The following is a 27,463-nucleotide window of genomic DNA, read 5'->3' as shown; positions in this document are numbered from 1 at the left end:
AATGTTCTCACATATCCCTTTTTCTTGTTGTCCTGAATTCTTACCAGTTGTAAAGTAAATATTTCCTAATTAAGATCTTTTACTAATGTATATGAATACAGTACAAGTAGTGGTAGGTTTCTACCGGTTCGCCCCAGTTCGGGTGAATCGGTAGCGGCCGGTGGCTCCGCCCACCCACCTGGACATCATCACAGATGCTCTGCGCATGCGCAAAAGGTTCTCCGCATGTGCAGAAGTGGTGCACACACACGCTCACAGTTCCAAACTGGTAGCGAAGGTAAGTGAAACCCACTACAGAGTACATGCATTGCCTTTGATCAATATTTTACATACATTTAATGTTCTTATTTATTTATTTAATCATATTTATATGCTCACTGTCCTGAGTGATTCTGGGCATCTTACAATAGAGTAGAAGCATAAATTTCAAAACGTTAAAAATGTTAAGATTAACAATGGTTAAATAAAAAGTTAAAATCAAGAGCAGATAGCATGAAGGTGGATTTTTGTTTATCATTCATTCAACCACCTCCAATATAGCGCACCTTATCTTGGCCCTAAGTCAACCGGCAGAGTCAGGTTTTAATGCTCCTCTAGAAGGCCAAAAGGGTGGAGGCAGCTTTCATCTCTAGAGACCTTTCTATACAAAACATGTGCTCTATTGAGCCATAGTTCTTGCATCTAGATATATAATTATCTCTTTCATGAGATGGTAATTAATAACAGACTGCATGCTATATCCACAATATGATATAACATAAGAATTCTATAGGCTTGGGGTGCCAATTCACAATCAGAAAGCAACTAAGCCTCACTCTATAATTTTATTGAATTATATTAGATAAAACAACCAGGCGTTCATGTATTTCAGGGCAACATGCTTAATTCTTAAATAAAAATCCAAATGGTGGCAAATAAGAAGTCTGGAAAGAGAGTCTCTTTCTGCAATACATAGTATTTCATGAAGCAATCTGTATGATTATTACCCTAAAATAAAGCTCAATCATTAATAAACTTCTGGCGCTTTTCTGCTTAGTTGCTTATTTTCCTGATGCTAGGATTGAGTCCTAAAATTCTTTGTTCCTCCCTATTTTGAGTTGGTCAGACTACATCCACAATATGCTAGGATAACACGAGAATGCTGTAGTTTGGGTGTGCTGATTCACAATCAGAAAGCAAACCTATAACTATGCCCCACTCGTGTCTTCTCAAACTGCCTGAAGCCAGGGTGAAGTAGCAAAGTTTACTGCAAATCATTCTAGGTTTCCTATTTATCTCAAATATCTATTCTTCAATAACAGATTGCTTCTAATTATAGAGGTTTCCTTTTATGATGTGTTAGGCATATATCTTTTTACCTCTGCCTCATCACCTTTTAAACCCAAGGACGCTGACAACTGAAGGCTGATTTAGAATTGCTCACAACTGCCCATAGGTATCATTGCATACATACGCTGTGAAGTGCTGATGGGTAAACGTAGGATACAGATGGCTGCAGATAAGCCAACACAAACACCTTCCAAATCCCAACTGCACATTGTGTGGAGGTGTGCATCCTGCGTGCAGGTTGGTTGATCCAATTCCTGTCCTGTGCTTTGCAGTTTGAGTGCCCTCTAGCCAGAATGTTACATTTGCAGAAATATAAATGGAATAGCTATGCAACTGTCTCCAAACGACAAGCATATACCATGCTTTCTCTTCCATGCAGTGCTGGAGAAGTCTGCTCAACCCTTGACTCAGAATACATTCTTCCTAAAGAGATAAAACTCAAACATTAATCTCAGGACTTGATAGTAAATAGTGCTAGTATATAGGGCTCCTCACCTCTTCCCTCAATAGATCAGGGTTTTTTAACTGATCTCCCAGTCACAAAGTGGAACAGTTTAGTGGTGGGTTCTGCCCGGTTCCGCCAAGCCAGTAGCAGTAATGATATGATGTCACCGAACCGGTTCTGCCGCCGCCCCCCCCCCTGTGTTATTCTTACCTTTTATTTGGCCCCACCCCCAATCTATTGCTGCCTCCTAATGGCTAGAGGGGAAAAATCTGTTTAAACTCTTGCCATGGGGCTTCAAAGGGCTGCCCTATAGCTGATCAGTGTTAAAAGAAAACAAATGAGTAGACTAGTGCCTGCAAAAAATACGTGAGTAGATCAGTGCCTGCAAAAATAAATGGGTAGACCGGTACAGCTCTGCAAGCAATTAAAAGCCTGGTAGACCAGTACCTCTGCTAAATCCTAAAGAATTGTCACATGACCATCAAGCCACACCCACAGAACTGGTAGTAAAAAAATTTAGAACCCACCCCTGGAACAGTTACTTTGTACTGAATGTCCATCCCAACACAGAGTGAGAGAAACATGTTTAAATTTCTGTTTAGGAAAAGTGATGCTGTTCTTTTTCACCATCTTCATTATTCAGGCACACATGTTTCTCATCTACATCCCCAATCCACATAATTTACTGGATTAAAATTGTACTGCTCCTAAACTTAACAAGGTTTGGGTTTTTCCTTTGATAATAAACTTCCCACCCTATAATAATCCCATAAAAGAAGAAAAGACTTCCTCTCTAGGCAGAATTTGATGAGTAGCAGAAGAAAAGCAAATTAAATAAAAGTATTTCAACTGTTTACTCAGCATCTTCAAGCTTTTTCAATAATTTGGGTTTGTACACATGTGACAGATTATGAAATACTGTATGCCTATGGAAGAAACTCATGAGATGTTTACAAGTGTCAGAAAAGTAATTAGAAGTATTTAGAAAAAGCAGATGTATTGTAAGACAAACCGCAAATGAAGGAAACACAAGTATTATAAAATCTGACTATTTTCCTTCAGCAATAGCTAAACAAGCAGCTGCCAGAAAAGGCAACACAGTCTTAGGCTTTATTAACAGAGGGATAGAATCAAGGTCACATGAAATGTTAGTACCACTTTATAATGCCTTGGTAAGACTACACTTGGAATATTGCATCTAGTTTTGGTCACCACAATATAAAGATACTGAGACTCTGGAAAAAGTGCAGGGAACAGCAATAAAAAATGATTAGAAGACTGGAGGCTAAAACATATGAAGACAACTGCAAGTATTGGGTATGTCCAGTTTAATGAAAAGAAGGACTAGGGGTGACATGAAAGCAGTGTTCCAATATCTAAGGGGTTGCCATAAAGAGGTGGGGTTCAATCTATTCTCCAAAGCACCTGAAGGTAGGACAAGATGCAATGGATGGAAAGTAATCAAGGAGAGAATCAACCTCTGTTATTCTGTTATTCAAGTGCATAAGCTTATGAACTCATTGATTTCTGAAGTCTACTCAGAATAAACGAGGGATAATTTTAGGCAATCCAATGTGCCACTTGTGTGCGCTCTCATGAAATGATTGTCATAGAACGGGGTGTCAAATGTGTGTCGTCACGGCAGCGTCACATGATGTATCATGACTTTTTTCCCTTTCATTAAATTGGGTGTGGGTGTGGCCAGCACGTGACACATCTTGCTCACAGGCCATGAGTTTGACAGCCCTGTCATAGATGGTGTGAGAATTCATTTATTTTAATTAAAAGAATCTAAATAAAGGGAAAGGCCAGCGTGTAGCTGAGTTTAATATGTGGCTAAAGGAGTGGTGTAAAAGGGAAGGCTTTGGTTTTATTAGTCATGATGTCTGCAACATCATGAATGAAAAACTGTACAAAAGAGATGGATTGCATCCATCAAAAAAAGGGATTGAGTTACTTGGCGTTAAATTCACAGATTTTCTAGATAAACATTTAAACTGAACAGCGGGGACAGAGAATTAATTGATACAGAACATTTCTGTCCCCAGCAATCTAAAATTAATACGGTTATCAGTGCATGCAACATAGATGTTTGTGCAGGTAAGATTATCAACCCTGCTGTCAAGCAAAACCAAGCATTTAATTGTAAGTGCCATATCATGTGTACTAATCAAACAAGAAAGTAGGGGCAGTTAGGCACAACACAGGTTATGTAGACAGTAAACACAGGGTCAATCAAAATGGACTCAAATTTCTATACACCAATGCACAGAGTATGATGAATAAACAGGGTGAATTAGAAATTCAAGTAAATGAGGACAAATATGATATTGTTACCATTACGGAAACTTGATGGGATGAAACCCACAAATGGAACATACAGCTAGAGGGATTTAAATTATTTAAAAGAAATAGACCAAATAAAAGAGGAGGTGGAATTGCGCTATATATAAGAAATAACTACATCTCTACAGAAATAGAGCACAACATTGATGAAAATTAACTTGAATGCATTTGGATCAATATTAAAGTGGGGGGGGGGAATGACATTGCCATAGGTCTATACTATAGGCCACCCAACCAAACAGAGGAAGTAGATGAACTTTTTGCTAATCAGCTAACTAAAGTATGTAGGAAGTACATCACAATAGTAATGGGGGATTTTAACTACCCAGACATCAACTGGGAGACAAACTCTGCACCAAGTGGAAGATCCAACAGGTTCCTAACAAACATAGCAGACAACGTTGTTTCCCAAAAAGTAGAGAAGGGAACAAGGTGTTCAGCCATATTGGACTTAATTTTCACTAACAGAGATGAAATGATAGAAGGTGTTGAAGCTATAGGAACCTTGGGGGCATGTGATCATGCAATATTGGAATTCAACATTATGCAAACACAAGTAGTAGAACAAAGTCAAATAGAGCCTTGGACTTTAAGAGAGCTAATTTCAATAAACTTAGAGAGAGCTTGGGAAGGATTCCATGGATGAGAATCCTCAAGGGGAAAACAACTCAAGAAGCGTGGGAAATTTTGAAAAGTGAGATTATAAAAACCCAGGCTAGCACAATACCAATGAAGAAGAAAAATAATAGCTCTCAAAAGAAACCAGCATGGCTGCAAAAAGAACTCTGACAAATTGAAAGACAAAAAGGACAAGTATAAAAAGTGGAAAGAGGGGCAAATAACTAAGGCAGAATATCAATAAATAGCCGGAGTCTCTAAAGATGAAGTGAGGAAAGGCTCACAATGAACAAAGGCTTGCAACAAAAGTAAACAAATAACAAAAAAAGCTTCTTCCAACGTGTTTAAAAACAAGAAAAAAGTCAAGGAAATTATTGGTCCATTGCTGGGAGAAAGTGGCAAGGTGACAAGCAACAGGGAGAAAGCAGAACTGTTTAACTCGTTTTTTGCATCTGTCTTTACACAAAGGGAAAAAACAGTCCATCCTATCAAAAACAGCACCACAAAAAACAGATTAGGAACACAAGTTAAAATAGGGAAGAAAATGGCAAGTGAACATCTGTCTACCCTAGACAAGTTCAAATCAGAAAGACCGGATGGATTACACCTCAATGTTCTGAAGAAATGGCAGATGAGATCTCAGAACCACTGAACTATATCTTTCAAAGATCCTGGACCACCGGGGAACTGCCAGAGGACTGGAAAAGAGCTGATGTATTTCCCATATTCAAAAAAGGAAAAAAAAAATAGATCCAGGAAACTACAAACTTATCAGCCTGACCTCAAGACCAGGGAAGATTCTGGAAAAGATAGGCAACGAATCAGCGAACACCTAGAAGCAAACAAAGAAATGACCAAAAGCCAACATGGGCTTGTCAAAAACAGATCATGCCAGACAAATCTTATTACATTATTTGACAAAGTGACAAAATTAGTGGACCAGAGAAATACTGTTGATATAATTTACTTGAACTTTAGTAAGGCATTTGATAAAGTAGACAATAACCTGCTACTAGATAAAGAAGAAAAATGTGGGTTAGACAGCATCACCACCAGATGGATCTGTAACTGGCTAACCAACCGCACTCAACGTATAGTCCTCAATGGAACTGCATCTATATGGAGGGAAGTATGCAATGGAGTATCCCAAGGCTCTGTTTTAAGCCCAGTACTCTTCAACATCTTCATTAATGACTTGGGTGAGGGGATAGATGGGGAACTGATCAAATTTGCAGATGACACCAAACTCGCAGGAATAGCCAACACTCCAGAAGATAAGCTCAAGATACAGAAGGATCTTGACAGACTTGAACATTGGGCGCTATCTAACAAAATGAAATTCAATGGTGAAAAAAGTAAGGTTTCACATTTAGGCAAGAAAAACAAAATGCAGAGGAACAGTATATGTGGTACCTTGCTCAATAGTAGTAACTGTGAGAGGGATCTTGAAGTCCTAGTGAACAACCATTTAAATATGAACTAGCAGTGTGCTGCAGCTGCCAAAAAAGCCAACACAGTTCTAGGCTGCATAAACAGAGGGATAGAATCAAGATCACATGAAGTGTTAATACCACTTTATAATGCATTGGTAAGGCCACAGTTGGAATACTGCATGAAGTTTTTTGTGGCCATGATGTAAAAAAGATGCTGAGACTCTAGAACAGTGTTTCTCAACATTGGAAGCTTGAAGATGGGTGGACTTCAACTCCCAGAATCCCCCAGCCAGCACTGTTGCAGGAACTGGGTGTGTCTAATTTAATAAAAAGAAGGACTAGGGGAGACATGATAGCAGTGTTCCAATATCTCAGGGGTTGCCACAAAGAAGAGGGAGTCAGGCTATTCTCCAAAGCACCTGAGGGCAGGACAAGAAGCAATGGGTGGAAACTAATCAAGGAGAGAAGCAACTTAGAACTAGGGAGAAATTTCCTGACAGTTAGAACAATTAAACAGTGGAACAACTTGCCTCTAGAAGTTGTGAATGCTCCAACACTGGAAATTTTTAAGATGTTGGATAACCATTTGTCTGAAGTGGTGTAGGGTTTCCTGCTTAAGCAGGGGGTTGGACTAGAAGACCTCCAAGATCCCTTCTAACTCCTGTTATTTTAAAGTCATATGGAGTAATATTTAAAGAAATATACACAAATGTATTGATATTCATCAGGATAATACTGCCGATCTCTGAACTACATCAGCAATATATATGCAGGCCTGCAGTAAGACCCTCTTTTTCATATCAACCACGTCTATTTCAGTTTTTCACAAAAAGTCCTGAAATGTTTTCCAAATGGAAATAAAATTTGTCAAACTCTTTTCTTTCATCAAGGCTATCATTTTCCATCTTTGCCAATTTTACCAGTTTCACCATCCATTCTTCTGTTGTAGGTATTTGTAAGTTCTTCCACCTAGGAGCATATAAAAATCTTGCTATTACTAAATATAAAAAAGTAATTCCATAAAATGAATCCATTTGTTTGCCTATTAAGTCTACAACAAAGACTTCTGGTTTCAATTGTATATTTACTTTTAAAATCTTCTGCATCAAATTACATAAGACTCCACCTAACCAACTTGCTCAGACTGAGGAAGCTGCTTCAATGAGCAGCAAAATGACTCAGATTAACAAATATAAATCCAGTTGCCACGACTCAATCTTCAGCAATATATCAAATACTTATTTATCCCAATATTTTCTAGCTTTGTTCCATGTCCAGGAATAATGAAAAAGTGTTCTGTCAGTTTGACTACATTTCAAGCAATTATTTGAAATCCCTTTACTTTTTTTGACAATTTATGTGATGTCATATATCAATGATACATTGTTTTGTAAATGTTTTCTTTTAAGATTACATGTCAGTGTAAATTTCAATATTTTCTTCCACATACACTCCCATGGTTCCAATTTGTATCTATTTTTGCCCATTTTATCATACAATCTTTAACTTATTGATCCTCCATTTCCATTTTCAATAAATGTATATACATTTTGGGAATAATATGATCATAATTTACCCCTTTCAAAGACATAATCATAATATCTCAGTAAGACAGGTTCAGGAAATATTTGCATTCCCACTGACATCACTCCAAGGGAATACCTCAACTCAGAGATGAGGAAGAAAAAAATATTTTAAAAAAAGTATTTATAAACTCAATATTTATAAATGAGATGTAATACTGTAATGTACATCTGAGATAACACTATATCTGAAGCCTTCATTATATTGCAGATTGGAAGTTTTATAAATTTTGGAAAATTAAAAAATAGATTAACAGGGTCCAGAAGGATTTAGAATTAAAAAAATTAAATTAATTTTAAAAATATTTCCTGTATTTGAGTTCTTTGGAGAAAATAATGATAGCAGGGGACTTTGAAGGTTGGACACTAGACTAGAGGGAACTAGACAAAAATAAAAATTACAATTAAAAGAAAAGAATACATAACAAAAAATGGAGTAAAATAACAGTGGGTAGTTTGAGGGATAGTTTTGAACAATAGATTGAGAAATTAATTTTAAGAATATCTGATACTATGGATAAATGGTGTGTTAATGATGTCACAGAAGGAAAAACTATACTGATAAGATTGAAATGCGGGTTTAAATATCACAAGTTGCAAGAAAAATATGAAACAAGATGATATATCCGATATACAAATAAAACCAGGTGATGTCTTAACATTTAAAGGTGACAAACAAGTATCAAACCAGCAGAATTATTTGGATAACTGTTTCTTATTGTATCAACAAAAGAAATATGTTGAAGTCTTTAATGATTTTCTGAGAAGGGACAAAAAGAAAATGAAATAAATCAATTTCTATGACATTTGATGGAATTAAAAACCAAGATTACTAAAAAATAAAAAAATAAAAATATGAAAAATAAAACATAGGGAAGGAATATAGAATTGATTTATTTCAGCAAGGTTAAAACAGATATGAAATTTTGGGTAATCTTTAATGGACTTTTGCTGTCTTTCCTGTGAATTAAATGCCATCTGCTGGACAAATGTAAAACTATTTTTCGTGTCCTTGTTCTTCAAGATGCACAAGAATATTTCCTAAGAAATTAACACACTGCGATAGATTCTTAACAGCTGATGTGGGAACACATTTGTCAGGATGCTTTAGTTTGCATTCCTAAATTAAGAAGACCCATCACAAGACCTACTGACAAAGTCCTTATAAACAGAAATACACTCCGTTGAAGATGTTATTACCTAGCCTGGTAACGAAACATTCGGAAACCAACCAAGAAGCTTGGAAAATGAACCTTCACCCTCATCCTACAGCCAAGCTACAGATATTCACCATTATTGTAGTATGGGTCTCCAAAAATGCATTATCAGAAATGGAAAATTCGAAACCTGTTTATTTCTGACAGAACTCTTACTTTTTATCATCATGTATGCACTGCAGCCCCCCCCCTCATCCATACACCTGTGGTCCTCAAAAGGTGATGCGGAAAAGAATGAAGGCTTTGCCTCATCCATTCTGGACTGTAATAAAAAAGCAAATGTATATGTATATGATTATAGACTATACTGAATATTAAAAGAGAATTGAGACATTAGATATTTTTGAGAATTTTATTGTAGAATAAGCATTATAAAAATGTTCCATTTATTTTTGTTTCAAAAGTCTGCTGTTGAGATCCATCCTGAAGCAACGAAAGAAACATTTAGTCCAAGAACAAATAAAATTTGCACTTAACATAATCCATCAAATATTGTAACAATTCTTAAGAGTACCATATGAATGCAAATTTTATGTTAAAAACATTCATATATACCGGTAATGTTATTTATTTAAAACTGCTTTAATTGTTAATATTTATTTACTAAGGATTTTATTTACTTATAATACTAATGTCAGGATTACCAATAAAAGAAAGAAGACATATATATTCTTTCAAAGAATAAATGCGAGATTTGTTACAAGAATACAAATCAGGTTTGATAGGCAAAAATAAACACAAAATTGTTACACTATTTCAGATATGCCATTTCATAGTTATTTATCATCACAGATTCAGCATAAGTTATCTATATTGTTTTTCTTAAAGGGTCTCCAAATTGAAATGCTTTTGTATTTGCAGCTAATAGCTTAAAACTTAATACCATTATATATAAAATTTTCATAGCATAGGTAAGTTTCACATTTAAACTAATTCTCCCTCAAGTACTTTATAATATTTTTTTAATGTACTATGTGGAGATTTGCTGTTAAAAAGATTTACATGCACGTATAGTTCTTAAAACTCTTTTTGTAATTTTTAATACCCATTTGAAAAGGATTTTTCATACTACCACTAAAAGATATCAATCCCAGCAATGCGTGTTCTTTTGGTAAATAAATGAAAGATCAATCAAAAGAATAAAATATGTTAATAAGCAAAAATACAAAGTTATTATTCTTGTACATTTCATATAACATTTCCAAGATATCATCAGGATAGTTTTCAAATTAATAATCTATATAGTTAATTCAATTTGTTGTTAAAATAGAATCACATTTGGTGATATATTGCAGTTAATAGCACAGGAGGCAATTCCATTATATGTAAAGCTTTGCATAGCTCATTTTCCAGTTGGATGGATTTCAGGTGAAGATTTCCAATGCGATCACATGCCATTTATAGTTGAGATTTCTCCTTTCCAGAGAATGAAGTTTGTGTATAAGTATGAATTTGATCCTAGAAACAACATAATTAAAAATAGAAATAACTTATTTTAATATACAATTCATAACTAATTTTAGTTGTACTCATGCTTCCTCTACATTTTAGAGAAATGAATGATGAAATACTAACATATTCCTTTCTTTATTGCTCGTTGGTACTTTCATTGCTAACTACCTGTACTATCACACAGCCATAGGGATTCTGACAGCTACTGATTTTTATAGATACTTTTAATTCCATTGAAATAGAATTTCTTTCAACCTACTTAATTCAATTTGGAATCTGTATATTGTACAGATAGTCCTTATGCCTGGTTGCTTAGCAATCATTCAAAGTTACGATGGAGTAAAAAAAAAGTTACTATAACTCTTTCCTGAAGTTACAACTGCTACACCATCCATATCGACATGAGATCGCATTTCGGGGCTTGGCAACCAGACTGGCTGCAATGTCACATGTCATGTGAATATGTTTTGCATTTTTTTTACCATTTTCTGGTAAAAACTGACAAAAAATGCCCGTTGAATAAGCTGAATTCGGACTTATGACTATGCAATTCATTAAACAACCCGTGACTCACTTAATAACCATCATAAAAAGCCATAAAATCAAATCCTGTCATGTGGTGACTCAACATATGATCACAATGATTATTGACTAAATTTTTGAGCTCAATTGTGGTCATAAGTAGAAGACTACTTGTAGTAACATATTTGTTGTTTGTTTTCAACTTTGTTCTTCAAGATCCTCTCACTCCTCCTTTGAGCCAGCCATTTATGCCATATATGCCTTAATCCATTTTCAATTGCTTAATCTCTACTTACTTTCAACAATAATCTGAATCGATAATGTTTTCTTACCTTTCTTTTCCCTTTAGCATTGTGTTTATCCAGATGGGCTTGAATGCCTGCACCATAATCAGGATGAACATCCATAAAGTTTTTCACCTGGATTGAAAAAGGAAGTTTAGGTCATTTGTCTCTTTTTCTAATACCTGTTCTTATAAGGACAAGTCAATTGCTTTTGGCACAGAGATCTGAAATTTCAGCACGTCTGGACTGTACTTATTTCAACTACTGGTAATAGCAGAAGTACCATTTTTCAATTTATCACATATAACTGGTCAACTAATCAGGCTATAACTGACAAAAACGCTAAATATTATTTTTACAAGAAAACATTTACCTTTCCATGTTACATTTAACCAAGTACATGCTAAACATAATTACATCTCACTTTAAAAGGCTATATCATTAAGAGTTTACTTTTCTACCTAAAGTGAAACATATTCAACATCGAACTTGGTCTGGACTGCAAACTGAACACTTATATTTTCAGTAGTTTTCAAATGTAAAATACTGAAAAGGCTCCAACAAAATAATTGTAAAAATAATTATTCAGAAAGAAACTTAATTAGGCACCTTAAGAAAAACCTTAGGATTGCAATCCAAAGCAATTACTACTAAACTAATTAATTTCAACTAAAAAAGTGGAAGTTCACTGATCAAGGATCTTTACACAGTTTAATATCACCAAGCATAAGCTCACTACCACAAATCTTTCTAAGAAAAGAAACTGGCAAATCAGAGTCAATCTCTCTGTGCTATACATCGTTTGACCAAAATATCACATAAGGAGTGGAAGAAGCAGCATGCTAAATTGCATAGAAATCAATATGGATTTTTCAGCAACATGCTTTTTAAGTATTTTCTTTAAATTGTCAGCAGCTGTGGGGTTTTGTACCCTCCAGAATAGTGGTCTCCAACCTTTGGGCCACGGCACACTACTGGACCATGGCCTCTTAGCCACCAGGATACATGAGTGGCACACCCCCTCACTCACGATAGCATTGCCGTGAGCGTTGTGCAGATGTGAATGTCGCCACGAGCATCACGTGGGTGCCACTCACGTGCGCACTCGCAACCAGGTTCACACATGCTCATGCACACATAAAGGCACCTGCCCCTCTCCCCTTCCGGGCCTCCAACTAAGAAAGGTTGGGGAACTCTGCTCCAGAACACATACCCATTATAGTAAAAGAAACATTTAAAACAAAACAAATGCAGCAACCATCTATGTTTTAAAAAATTGCAGAGAATGCACATATATATAATCCATACCACTAACGTTAAAAGAGATTTGCAGATGTATATTTATATATAAATAAGTTATGTGTAATACATTTAAATACATGTATATAGTCTGACTGATAACACATTCAAATACATATGAACGCATACATTTATATTTATTCGTATTTATGGTATTTATAGATATTTTTACAAAGAGAAGGCATATGACAAGGAACAATGCAGCAGCTTGTTACTTCCTGAATGTGATAAATTGTTAGAACTTTGTGTCAGAGAAAAATATCATAGATTAATTTCGTTATTTTGAACCACTCATATAATACTTCTATTCTGAGCCATTTCATACATCTGTGAGTAAGAACCTGAAACTACAGTAGAAAGCCTATGTTTCAGCTAATGAATTTCATGGTATTTTCATCTCTTTCAAAGCATTGTGACTGGAATAACATATAGTAGCCTGAAGACAAAGATGACTTTGACTGGAGGGCGGAGATCTTAACTACTGAATATATTACAGAAAAGTTATTTGCAAGAACCACCAAATATATTCTTTAAAAATCCTGTGGCAGGCAGAAGGCAGAGTTCTTACATATTGGAGATACAATTTTGGGTAAAAATTTGATCCAACAATTAGAATATTCGCTATTTACTCATTTATCAATCACATTTGTATAGCTGTCCATCTCACATAACATTTCTAGGAGGCCAGTACAAAAAGTACAAATATATGGAAAAAAAACATACAATCGTTTTTTGTAATGGTTTTACAACCATTAAATTAAAAAGATGAAAAGAGCATGCATTCCAATGAAATATTATATAATCATATAAAAGGCCCTCACTCTATCATGGCATGCCTAGGCCAGTTGACAAAATCATGTTTTAAGGGCTCCTCAGAAGTCCAGTAGGCTTGGGACCAACTTTACTTTGGGAGGGATGATATCCCATAGGGCAAGGGCCATTAATCCCACTTTAAAATTACTCGGGACTATCTAATTCTGTTCCAGGTTTATCTTTTGTGTCAAGATGGAGCACAGCTCTAACTAAATCACATGACAGAGGTTTTCTCCTAGGTCTTCCATTGTATAATCGATATTTTTCATATAATTTTATCATCATATTGTAAAGAAGTACTTTTCATTCTTAATTTATGTGGCTTTAACCAGATATATATTTTTATACAATATACCGTATTTTTTAGAGTATAAGACACACTCCCCCCCCCCAAATGTAGCCCACCGGCCCCCACCCTTTGGCCTCTGCCTCCAGCAATTTACCTCCTTGTAGCAAGCAACAAACAGCAAAACAGCCCATTTCAGCTTCAGCACAGCCTGATAAGCACAAGCAGTTGATTGTCGGATCGGCCTCCCGACCCTCAGCTGTTTCAGGCTGCAGGGATTGTCATTGCCTATTGCCATGTGGGCCTCCGCTGCTTGCTGCAAGCAGACAAATTGCTGGGAGGCAGATTTTTTTTTTTCTTGTGCTGAAAATGAAAATGAAACTAAAGCAGGCTGTTTGCTGCAACAAGGCAAACTGGGAGGCAGGGGCAGAGTTATTGTGAGTGTTTTATGGTCTTTGTTTCTTCTTTGTGTCCTTTTGTTGTAAAATTTCTGTCTAGAATCAACAATTAGCTGGAATTTAAAAAGCATTTCACTAACTTAATTAAAATGTTATCGGAAGGAAAATAAAGAGGGGGGGAGAAGCTTTACGTCTAACAGATTGCATGCTGAATAACTTACTGAATCTGATTACAATACTAATCTATGCAAAGAAAAAAAATTAACAGTTCCAAACTGGTAAAATTTCATATTATTTCCCATATCCATGCACTAACGTATATCTTGTTTTCCTCCCCAAAAAAAGGTAGGTGCGTCTTATAGTCAGGAGCATCTTATACTCCGAAAAATACGGTATATCATACAACTGAGGATAATTATAGAGTTTTATCATTTAATGTTATCACAGCAAACAGATCTTAATTAAAGCCTATGCTGTATATTAACTTATATGGTAGGGTTGTAGAGCAATTCAGATTCAAAAGGCAGCATATGATTTGGAGGGCATGCTGCACAAAACACCTTGAAACTAGAAGTCTTTATCCAGATTTGTATGATAGCACATGTGTGGGACCAAGAAAAGACACAGCTGCTTTATAACAGATGATATATATGTACCTCTGCATGCTCCAAAGCCAATGTTGCCCCTCAAACCAGAATCTCTGTACAGCTTGACATGAATTATGTTATTACTTACAGCTTTCTTCTGGATGAAAATCTGAGCATCCTTAAGATGGTTAGCAAGGTTCTCGCAAAGCCTCTTACGCTCTTCCTCATTCAGTACTTTGACAAAGAAATCTCGTACCTTTCAATAAATAGTAAAAGCAAACATTAGAGATATACCTTCTGCTGCTAATAGAAATTTTCTATAATTCCAATTTCATCAACAATATCAACCTCAATTATTACATAACTCAGAATAAACTGATGGCTATTTATGATTATCATGGAATTCTCTCTGAAGTTTAGAATGTGAAAAGTTCTGCCTTCTTTGTAGGATTGTTCTTTCATGTCACGTTCATGTGATTGTGATTTGTGATACAGTTTGCTGGTTTCTGGTGAAAACACCCATTTGAAAAACCCCCGAGTTCATTTAACAACTGTAGATTCATTTAATGACCATTGATTTGCTTAATGACTGCCACAAAAATGTTATAAAATCAGGTCCACTGATGAGAGTGCTTCAACTTCCAACGATAATCCCACTTCCAATTGTGTTCAAGGACTACCTCTAATTTTTTTTTTTTATAAAAGGGAGGGGGATATTGAAAAATCAGCAGTATAGAGAATTGGTACCTTATAATAATTTTGACTAAACCAGGAAAATAATGGACTGACTCCACGAGGCTGAATAATCTCACTTTTATACCTGGCTCCACTTGTGGACAAAAATTGAGAGCGAACGGGAAACCAAAGCTTAATTAATTTAGGATAGAATTATATCAAGCAAGTGCTCTCAAACTTTTGTTTTAAATTAGGTACTTGGAAGACGAACAAAAAGAATGCTGATGATAAATTTACCTTGCTTAAAAAGAGAGAGAAAAATAATTTACAGAGACAATTCATTTCTAAAATAACAGCATTTCTAATTTATTTACTTGAGAGACGTTATCCTCAACTGAACTATTAAAGCGTTGTACATCGCCTGCAGTAGATGAACGGCTCTCCTTCAAGGCGGGTTGTTCCTCAGGGCCAGTAAAGCTGTTTGGGTAATAGTTTGGAGCACCACCTGGGGGGAAAAAATTACAATAGATTAGGGGACAGATAGAAGCAGCAAAGAATGCAAGAGTATCAGCTCTGAAAGTGCATCACTATGTCTCATAGTCAAAAATTTGTTTTAGCAAGCTAATGGCATTTCTACAATGCCTGAATTTCTTCATACTAAGTCTATTCCTAGCTGGTTCCAATTCCTAAAACAAACAACTGTTTAGGGCCTGTTATTATCTTGACAATGTTAAAGAAAAAAGCTTGAAGGTGAAATTACTGTGTGAGGTTGACTCCTAGGCATATCAAATGAGCCTTCACACAACATCCAGATCTAAACATTTTTACACATCAATATAATAAGAATAAGAGAGAAATTAATATAAAATAAAAATGAATAGTTGATTAAATTGTAGTGTCAATGTAAATGAAGAAAAAGCACCTGCAAGGTTAGTTTAAATTGCCTCCACAGCCTAGCTCCCAAATGTTATTCAGATTTACCCTGGTTATCAGATATGCACATAAACCCATCTCTCTGGTAGTGGGCCACTCTAGCTCGATATGGACAATTTACAGGAATTTGCAGGTAGTTCGGTCCCAGGCGGTGTCTGTGGGTGTCTGGGTATGAGAAAAGACGACCCTAGAAAAATATATTACAGGGATAAAAGTGAAGTAGCAGACAGCTTTTCCCTAGGTTTTATTCAGACTGCTTTTCAATGCTTTCTGCCTGCCTATGTCATCATTGCTTTTTTTTTTTGAGAGAGAGAGAGGGGGGGGGGATGGAGGGAGGGAGGGAGAGACTATTGCTTATCCTACCCTACGTGAGGGGGAAAAGTCTTGATTTCAGAGGACCCAGGAACATGGCCCAGAAGCAAACCTGTAAAATCAGATCGAAGGCATCTCTTCAATATAGCAGAAAGAGGCAACCCAATTACAAGGATGTTTTTGATGCTTTCATCAATGCCCCTCCCACTCTTTTTTTAAGTACTTTATAACCTGACAAGCCCAGATACCCTGAAACTGAAGCAATGAAACAGTCATCTCTGCTCACTTAAGTCCAGCTTTCACAGGACATTTTTAACAGTTTCACATACTAATTATATACATACATACATACATTGAAACAATGTAATTAAACCAAATAAATCTTATGGGCCCTGTCAGCGCAGTGGTTAGAATGCAATATTGCAAACTAATTGCCCACTGCCTGAAGTTTAATCCTGACAGGCTCAAGCCTTTCATCCTTCCAAAGACTGGCTTCTGAAGATCCAGACTGTTGGGGGGACCCAGACTGTTGGGGGCAATAGGTTGACTCTGTAAACCACTCAGCGTGTATTGTAAAGCACAATGGCGCAGAATAGAAGTGCTATTGCTAGTGCTGTCTACACTTTTCATTAATTAAATATATCTAGAATGAGAGTCTTATCCTGACCAAACAACTTCCTTGAGTCAACCTCTGCCAGAGTTTAAGAGTAAATAATGAATGGTGTTCTTTTTACCAATTGTCTTAATATTCAGAGATGGGAACAAAAAACCCCCACACACCAAAAATTGAAAAGCATGGGACAAAGAAAAAAATTCTAATACCAAACAGATTGAGGTTAACATGTTTTTATTATTGCAAAAGTTATCTGAGTGAGAGACTGAGTTGCCTAGTCTCACAATTAAATGAATAGGAAAAAAATCTATTCTGATTACCTGTAACATTTTATCAGGGCTAGGTTCAATTCCTGGAGGCATGTTGCTTGGGTCAAAGGCCAATTGTTCCACTTCAGCAAAATAATTGACAGGATTTCTGTTTAAGACAATTTTTCCCACAGGAATGAGAGGATAATCTTTGTGAGGCCAAACCTGGAAAATATAACAGGGATATTTTATTTTACTACATTCAGCTTGGGCTTGCAAGATATACTGTATGCTGGAGAAAAGATCACAAAAATATACTCACCTTTGTTACATCAAAAGGATTAAATGGAAACTTCTCAGCTTGTTCAAATGTCATAACTTGAATATAGAAAGTCCAAGAGGGGAAGTTTCCATTAGCAATTGCATTGTAAAGATCACGCAAGCCATAATCCGGATCTTCAGAAGCCAGCCTTTCTGCATCTTTGACACAAATGTTTTTAATTCCTTGATCAGTCTAAAATATTGAAAAGCAATCAGAATGTTAATTAGTAACTTGTTATCTATAATTATTAATGTAGAAATAATCTTATTCTTAACCCTAAAATAATAATCTGCATTAAAATAGAGCAGTTTAAAAATCTACTATGACAGAATGTTTATAAAGCTGCTATACAAGAAACAAATCTAGATCCAAAGATATATCGTAAAATTGCATGTAGAAAAGACATGGGTGGAAGGAGTAAAATTTTCCATATACAAAACCTGTTACTAAAAATAATATTGTTATTATTTAGAAATGGGAACCGATATGAGTGCAAGTGGCTTTGCCTAGCAATTAAAAGCATGGCCAAAAATACATGGAATCATTAGGCACAGTCAGGGACAGACTTTTGATGGCTCAACACTGTGCAGGAAATGGGAACAATAGACCATAATTACCTTTGCATGAAATTTGCAGTATACTGCATTGCCGTAAGCATTGACTAGCTTAAAAGTATGTGACCCATAGCCATTCATGTGACGGTGCCCATCTGGAATGCCACGATCGCTGAACAGGAATGATACCTACATGAGCCAAAACAATGTACATAGCCATCTTTAATGAGAACACAGAGACTATTGAACTGTCTCTTTCCGCAGAAAGGTATATTCCAGCTATATTTTATACTTCATGCATATTCCCACCGAGCACTACCCAATATCTAGAATGTCATATGGCAGTTTCATGGCATTCATTCGAGAAATAAGAATAATTATGCTCTTTGTGGAGAATGCCTTTCTTCCTTTCAGCATATTCAGAGGAAAAACGGTGTCTGTGTTGGTTAGCAACATATTAAGGGAAGAAACAATCATATACTCTGTTAAATAAAAGTTACATAAAGAAGGCAGTGTGGGATAGTGATTAAGTCATCAGGCTACAAATCAGGAGACCTGCCTTAGACACAAAGCCAATTGGATGACCTTGAGCCAGTCAATCTCTCTCAGCCCTAGGAAGGAGGCAATGGCAAACGACTTCCCAAAAAAACCCTTCTTAAGAATATATATATGAGATAGTTCTTACTCTTGAGGAATATTCTATGGCAATTTTTTATAGAAATTAATTGAAGATAAACTTCTTCAGTGAAGATATTTATGAAATAACCATTCAAAAACAAGATCAACAGTATATTTAATAGTGTTACTCTATTTCTTAGAACAAACCATTGTTTTAATTTCTGTAATTACTATCTTAAACACTTATGGTTTTATGGTGATGATTTTATTTGAAGAATTTATATTGCATTTGTATTTATACTGTTCCTTGGGTAAATTGTTGTAGGAAAAAGAGCAGTACAATAAATAAGTAATACATCTACAAATGAAGCACAATTTCTTTGAATGTCTCTGAACTGTGTACAACAAAGAGTTAAACTTAAAACTCAGGAATTAATCAAAGAAAAGTGTTACTAATATCTCCCCAATTTTATTTTCCAGCTCAGAAATAAATGAATTGGAATTGGCTGTGTGAAGCTTAGTATTTCATATACGAGCTTATGTTGCTGAGCATTGATAACAAATTCTCATAATTAAACATTCTTTCAGTATAGCCCTAGCCACATAATGGCAACACAGACTTTGCAAATCTTTCCATGGGGAAATTTTGTAGTTTCTTTTACATTTAAGCAAACTTTGAAAACAATCTAATTTTTTGAATTATTTTGAATTTCAAAATAAGTCTTAAACTGGTCCAGCACAATTTTTTAAAAAAATCTTTTTAGCTGCTCTTTTGTATGTTATGACATTTTTATTGCTTTTGTTTTTTTCAAATACAAAGTATCAACAGATAAATAAAAATATGTGTTCTGCCCATTTAATTTAGGGCTTTTATACATGTATGGACATTTCTAGTTCCCTGTTTTATTGGCAAAGACAAACAAATGAATTTCAAGAAATCCTAGGCATTTCCCTATTTTTCTTTCCTTTCCTTCATTTTGCAAGAGTGGAACAAGAAAGGGCTAAGAGCAGCTTTGACTATTTTGGCTTTTATATAAAAAATATCTTTAAAATATTTAAGAAAATAAAGATGCCATAGAAACTCAACCCTTCTTGACAACTTTTTCTATAATAAGATATGTAATTTTATGTAGCAGCCTAACAATCAAGTTTTTAATTTATATATTTGATCTTTGCCATTTCCTCTGAACTAAAGATGAAGGACACAGGGTCTAAAAGAAACAGACTAAAAGTAATTTAAAGGAGGTAAAAACTTACCTGATGCAAAGATTCAGGGCGAAGACTCCAGAAGTCCCATACCATGTCTGCATCTTTCAGATGTGTCTGTGGATTCCTCTTTTGACTATGGATAAAAGATGGAAACTAACAAGAGTACAAAAAGAAAGGATTAAAATGTTATACATTTGCATTAGAGTTAAATCTACTGCAGATTTCCTGCATGGGTTATGAGCTTGCTTTAAAAATATGCATTTATGAATCATAAAACATTCTGTCTGAATTTATTGTGCCAACTACTAAGTTATCAGGATGAAAATAAAATGAACAAAACCCACTGAATTTTTATGTACAATCATTAAGACTGTAATGAAGAAGACTGGCACATTGCTTCTGCTTCCTTACTTCTACTTTCAGTTACTCATTTTAGTAGGAGAACTCTTGTGAATATATCATTGAAAATGAACATCAACATTCAGATGCTTGGCAACTGACTCATATTTATGTTGACTGCAGTGTCCCCTTGTCATATTTGCAACCTTCTGACAAGCAAGGTCAATGGAGAAGCCAGATTCACTTAACAACCGTGTTACTAACTTAATTATAGCAGTGATTCACTTAACAACTATGACAAGAAAAATGGGCAAAACTCACTTAACAACTGTTTCACTTAGCAACATAAATTTTGAGCTCAATTGTGGTTGTAGGTCAAGGTCTACCTGTATTACCATACATTTCCCCCCATTTTAACTTGCATATTCAAGATAGGCAAATTAGAACTTCTGCATCCCTTTTCCTTGCAACATGTGGAACTTCCTATCACCATTATTCCTACAAATCTATGAACAGTTTTATCCCATTTTGAGACAGAAAACACCCAAACCTTATAGGTTTCATTCTAAAATAAAGATTTCTTTCCCAGCTCAAACTGGGAATCCTAGTTTAGTCTCACCAATGACCACAACACAGCCCTTTTTATAAGATTTCTTGACTGATGGATTTATGCCCACTGCAATAAAAAACTGTAGGCGTTTACAATATGCCATCAAACAGCTATAGGTGTCCAGAAGGAACTATAATGGCAGATTCCAAAACAATGGCCACATTTAATATGCTCCAAGGCCTTTGACAGAAACCTGATTAAGAGCACATATGTTCCAATTTACCAGAATTGCATCTCTAATGAAGAAGATGGGAGTGTTGTTCCCTACAAGATCCCAATTTCCATCTTCACCATAGAATTTCATTGCAAAGCCTCGGGGATCACGCACTGTGTCAGCTGAGCCTGCTTCTCCAGCTAAATAAAAAATAAAAAAATAAAAATAAAAATTCTCTATGATTAAATCCTATGCATCTAGTCTAATGCTTTGACCAACTTTGTCTATGTATTTACTTACTGTGGAATCTATAATCCGTACGGTTGACATTTAAAAGATAAATACAGAAACAGAATTGCACAGCAGTAATTTAAATTTCAGGGGGATAGCAAGAGGTTTGGATGAGATGACTTAGAGAAATGGAAAAAGTACTTGAACATTATCTTTTAAATTTAAATAATGCGCTGAATTATTTCTTGTACCAATTGTGGTCATTACTCAAGGACTACCCATACATCACTACTCTTTTTCAAATGCATGCAGCAATAAATATGCCTATGTTTCTGCTATTCATAAAACCTGTTCAAGAATACACAGCTATTAATCCTAATATTCTACTAAAAATTAAGAAAATATAAGGAATCAACATTTCATATTAAAGGTATTATTTATTAAATGACTTACTGTCCAGTGTCAATTAAAAACAGCACATAAAAATCCATTGAAATAGATTAAAATATTGAATTGATATATAAATAAGCACATATATTCAATAAAAGCTTTTTATGTATAAATAAATAAGATACACTGAAAATCTGCAAGATCCTTACCAACAGTTGAAAATCGAATAGCCATTGGAGTTCTTTTGCCTATGTGCTCAAATACCTTTGCTTTGCAGAATTTGGTGATATCATGAGTCACTTCAAAATAGCCAAATGCTCCTGAAAAATTAAAAGGGGTTAGTTTATTACAATTTTAAAAAGATTGTTCCAAAGTTCACAGATTTGCAAAGAATATTAGTTATGGTAGATGAAGCAGAAGATAATGTTTTCATTATTATCAGCAGCTTATAAGTACACATTTTATGCTTTTTTTTTTTTTTGAAATGCTGATGGTTACTATAAATATACTAGCTCCTTTTAATGGAAATTGATTCAACAAAGGATTTTCCTAACAAAAAGGAAGGCATCAACTTTGAACAGCGAATGGACAACATATAAATTGAATCAAACGAACAATTTTCATTAATTTTTCTTTCTGATATATAGATAGACAGACAAGACAAGATAAGACAAGACAGACAAACATTTATTGTAATTTTTTACTGGCACACATTAAAAATGAAATTGTTGCCTGCTCTCAAAAGTGTACACATACATAACACACACACACATATATCTACACCCATTCACATCCATCCATCCATCCATCCATCCATCCATCCATCCATCACTGTCCAACTTGAATACATAACGGAAAGAGGACGCTTGAGAGTTTAGAAGGTTGATACTATATGGAAAGAAACTGCAACTGAATCTGGATGTTCTGCTTCAGATATCAACAGGTCGTGAAGAGGATGTGTAGTGTCCCAGACAATACTGCAGACCCTGGTCAAGAATTGCTTATATGCTATGTCCTGGATAGATGGAAGTGAACCGCCAATAATCTTTCTCAGAGAAAGATTATTGGCAGTTCACTTCCGTCTCTGCACTGCCTTCCTGAACTGTCTCTACCAGTCTCTGCACTGCCTTCCTGTCCGAAGCAGTAATGCTTCCAAACCAGACTGTAATGCAATATGACAGTATGCTCTCAATCATCCCTCTACAGAAAGTGGTAAGGACAGGGGAAGGAAGATGAACTTTTCTCATGTGACACAGAAAATGCAGGTGCTGCTGTGCCCACTTCACCAGTGTCTCACTGTGGAATGACCAAGCCAGCCTACTTGTTAGCTGCACACCCAGAAACTTGATGCTGTTAATCACCTTCACGGGTGAATCATTAATACTCAAGAGGTGTGTGACTGTGCCTGCCTTTTCTGAAATTGTCAACAATCTTTTTCGTTTTTCCAACATTTAAAATAAGGCTGTTTTTATTCTCCATATCCAATATGGACTGTTGATCATATAGCAGTTTAACATTACACCTCTGCTTTCTTGTCCCTATTCTTAAAAAGTCATTCAATCTGGATGGCTCATTCTTTACCAAAACCCCGACACCTTTTAGAGCTGAAATAGCTGCAGCCAAGCAAGGCTCACACTTATATCAAGCATACCAATTATTTGACTCTGAGCCATTACACACAAATGGACTTTCCAGATTGAGTAATGGTGTTTTCTGAATATTTCTGCATGTAGCTTATCATTCTTTATTAGATTTGTATGAAGAAAAGGTGCATTAAATGTAAGAAAAAAAGCTAAATTAAACATTAAAACATGATAGTGAAACTATGGCTACATCAATAAGAAGCTCTGAATCGTAAAAGTGTTTCTGGAGTAATAAATGAAAAGTAATTTTTCTCTAGAGAATACTTATTTCTGGATGTTCATTTAAAAATTTTGCGAAAAAATGTTATGAGTCAATTAAAAGTTGACAAGTAAATTATATTTATAAGTGCTTGGTAAGCATAACACAATTAAGCAAAGATTCAGTAGAGTATACAACAAAGTGAAAAAAGTTATAAAAAAGAACTCTTTCTCAAATCTTAAAAGAATGTTAATCTGATTCTAATATTTCCTGGTTACTTTAAAACCATTTTAAAGCTTCAGTTTTTTAAAGAAAAAAGTGTTATTTACTTGTATCATTTAGCTAAATAAATTTAGCAAAGGTAAATAAAAACAAGACAAAACATAACAACTTCAAATGTCCCACAAGTGGATAGATTACAGATAATTCAAGTTCCTAATGAAGAAAATCAGTAGCAGAAATCTATACTGCTATAAGGACTATCATTGGCTACCCCTCAGAATATTGTATCAGCATCACAGAATAAAAATAGATTCCTGAATAGAATGATACAAGATGCAGTTTCAGTGTTGTCAATCACAAAAACGTACCTACATTCTATAAGGCAGGGATCCCCAACTCCCGGGCCACGGCCTGTTTGAAATAGGGTCATGTGAGTGATGGGCAAGCATGCACGCGCAAATCTCCACTTGCATGAGCGGTAGCCTCTTATACTCATGTGCAAAACTCCACTCCCTCGAGTTGGAGCGCTGGAGTGGAGGGCGTTTGTGCTCGTGCACAAAGAGAGCTTCATGCATGAGTACTCTCCACTCACGCGTGAGCTCAAGCACCCTCCAGTCACGCAAGTGGAGCTTTGTGCAAAAGCACAAGTGCCCGCTCTCACGAAAGTGGAGCTTCATATGTAAGAACAAGTGCCCTCTGCTCAAGTGCAAAGCTCCATTCATGCAAGTAGAGGGCATGCGCATCCACTGTTCACACCAATGGAGCTTTGCGCACGTACATATGTCTACCACTCACATGTCGCCCCGCACCATGCCAAGGTGGAAAGGTTGGGAACCGCTGCTGTAAGGGACACTGTAACATTACCCCATTAACAAGGCTAAAAAGAAAGACACTGCAAATTCAAAAACTAACCAGCTCCTTTGGCATGGACAACTCTCTCAGGAATCCTTTCTCGGTCAAAGTGTGCCATCTCATCAGTGAAAACCACATCCTGAACCAGGAGTGGGCCTCTTGGACCAACGGTCAGGACATTCAGCTTGTCTCCTATTGGGATTCCAGCTCCTGTAGTTAAGGAATCGGCTTCCTAGGTTCAAAACAAAAATCAAGTTATAACAACAAAAGCATCCACAACTTTTTAATGGTAACTTGAAAGCAATCCGAGATTAATTTGACAGACATCTGATGAAATTTGCTTCCTAAAGCTACAGGAAAATGTTTATCTTAGACTTTATTATTTCATAATCTGAATAAAGAGATTAGCTATGCACTCAATAAAATACCAAATAACACCACACCAAAAGAAGAAAAGTGCAACATTTAAAAACATTCTCCCAGTTACATATATTTCCAGATTGAAATATTAAAAAGTAAGGCAAATTATTATTAGGGCTAGTTCTGTAAGGGAGACGAGACCAAATTTATTTATATGTTTAATTAATGTATAGGCCGTCTGTCTTATATACATGATTCTGGGTCGCTCACAATTAAAACAGAAGAAAAAACAATATAAAACAACCAGAATTTTTAAAAATAGCAGCCGAAAACATTCATACAATGGCTCACACAAACCATTTAGCAGACTCATACAAGCTGTGTCAGGGTCCAGGCTCAATAGCAAAGCCAGGATTTGTGCTTTGCAAATGGCCAGAAGAGTTTGGACAAATGTAATTCCAAGAGGAGATGATGCTCTCAAAGACCGGTACAACAGCAAAAAGAACCTATTATTTAAATGAAGCTAGGTGGACTACTTTGGCCACTTAATGAGAAGGAAGGATTCACTGAAGAAGAGCTAATGCTGGGAAAGATTGAGGGCAAAAGAAGAAGGGGATGACAGAGAAAGAGGTGGCTGGACAGGAAGGCTTGGAGGAACGTTGTCCATGAGGTCACAATGAGTCGGACACAACTTCGCAACTAACAACAACAAAAAATGCGGACACCAAAGAGGTGGGTTTTTTTCCTTGATAGATGTTTCTCTGAGTCAGCAAATGAATATAACCACAATTCTTAGAATGACAACTCTTTTCAAAGATGTATTATAATAAAGGACTTCAGTTCAAGAATATTAGATTTCCATGTCACAAGATTTAGGAAATCTACAGTTCCTACATTTGTAAGTGCTTCACTTAAGAAAGTTGAAAGGACTTGGCAGTAAGGCAATGACAGAGGGTTGCATCTTGTTGTCACCTCTGCAATGTCAAGTACTTTCTTGAGTAACTTTTCCTGCTTTGGAGGAAATGTATTGCACATGTCTATCCTCATTTCAAAAGAAATGTTGCACTCAAAAGACCTCTGAATAGCTAGAGCACAATTGATAGAGCAGCACGACTTGAGACATGCATGCAAAAAAAAAAAAAAAAAAAATCAGTAGGATGGGAGTTGAATTTTCCTTACCTTTTCACATGCTTTGAAAAGAAGTCTTCGCTATTTTTAAAGAGGTTTGTGAAACATTCAAACGGCTGAAAGTTTATTTATAGAACTAGAGATGGATTAATGTTGTCACTTCTCTTACATGCAGCAACATGACAAATTAAGGTATGTCAAGTGATAGGTATACAGAAAATCACTATGGGTTGCATGGATTAATGCACTATATATATCCAGTTGCATGTTTCAGGATGTTTCATCACCAGTTCTCAGAAAATAAATATTCCCACACAAACTCTTGACCAATCTCATGACTCTGCTATACTGGTAAATAAGCCATTAAATTACCTTTTTAGGTTGTCTCATATATTATGTTTTTGAATGTGCCCTCAGCATTTTACTCAAGTAAAGACACGATTTCAACCTAGGCTTCACTCTTGCGTTAAAAAACATCATTGGAGAATTGCAAATGGGAATTCTGCACTTTGTTTCATATCTTTGAAGATTCACACATCCTTCATAATTCATGATTGACTAGGGCTGCATTTAGCAAGTGCCAATTTATCTAGGTATTCAAATCATCCAGTTGTTAAACAGGATAGTCCAATGCATCCCACTCAAAAATGAAGATAAGAAAGATAAGGGATTATGCACAATGAAATTCCGTAGGAATTGTTAACAAACTGGAACCTACTTTTTCACCTGAGTAAATTAATTAAAAAAAATATCCTATTTAGAAACAACATGGATAAAGCATTCTGGGTAATTTTAAAGAAGAAACTACAGTATTTTTTTTTTTTTAATGGAGAGTACAGAGATAAAAAAAAGTTGAAGTGATATTTTTCTTTAGAAACAACAATCTGAGGATTTGTTGGCATTAATCCCTGCACAAAAAGATTACTGGATTCCATTAACAAGTTACTCAATGTTACTATTTCAGTTGGAGATTTAAAAATTGTGAAAGGAATACATAGCAATGCAAAGATGATATCTGGACAAGTTTATGCTGTTCTTCTTTTGTTCCTTGTCCATTGACAAAAATCAATCAGAAGATCATTTACCAATTCATCCTGTAATCCCTTTCAAATGTTGAAGTTCAGGTAATATAGAGTGCACTGCGCTACTCAGTAACAAGTGTGAATTATTTTGAAGCATCTGCACTGCTTGATATTGTCTTTCTAGACCAGGGGTCTGCAACCTTAAACACTTGAAGAG

At 35.6% G+C, this 27,463-nt stretch overlaps 1 protein-coding gene across 2 annotated transcripts in view; it reads right to left on the bottom strand.

Annotated features, from left to right (window-relative positions):
* Positions 1–9,309: 9,309 nt before the first annotated feature.
* The window catches only part of CAT (catalase), a 62,117-nt gene continuing 43,963 nt past the window's right edge, over positions 9,310–27,463 (bottom strand). For both annotated transcript variants that reach the window (XM_070935622.1, XM_070935614.1), the window contains exons 2-13: positions 24,797–24,968; positions 22,030–22,140; positions 21,269–21,399; positions 20,145–20,249; positions 18,333–18,458; positions 17,716–17,907; positions 17,466–17,618; positions 16,269–16,407; positions 15,662–15,792; positions 14,761–14,868; positions 11,278–11,364; positions 9,310–10,429 (exon numbers count right to left, since the gene is read on the bottom strand). In XM_070935622.1, the coding sequence (XP_070791723.1) occupies positions 10,370–10,429; positions 11,278–11,364; positions 14,761–14,868; positions 15,662–15,792; positions 16,269–16,407; positions 17,466–17,618; positions 17,716–17,907; positions 18,333–18,458; positions 20,145–20,249; positions 21,269–21,399; positions 22,030–22,140; positions 24,797–24,968 (1,515 nt within the window). In that variant the 3' untranslated portion in view covers positions 9,310–10,369. The remainder of the gene's footprint in view (positions 10,430–11,277; positions 11,365–14,760; positions 14,869–15,661; positions 15,793–16,268; positions 16,408–17,465; positions 17,619–17,715; positions 17,908–18,332; positions 18,459–20,144; positions 20,250–21,268; positions 21,400–22,029; positions 22,141–24,796; positions 24,969–27,463) is intronic.

Source organism: Pituophis catenifer, unplaced genomic scaffold (assembly GCF_029215685.1).
Source record: "Pituophis catenifer annectens isolate HBS135680 unplaced genomic scaffold, rPitCat1.0.hap2 SCAF_1, whole genome shotgun sequence".
NCBI classification, from domain to species: Eukaryota; Metazoa; Chordata; class Lepidosauria; order Squamata; family Colubridae; genus Pituophis; species Pituophis catenifer.
The sequence above is the reverse complement of the archived record's forward strand: the minus strand, read 5'-3'. Positions and strand labels throughout refer to the sequence as shown.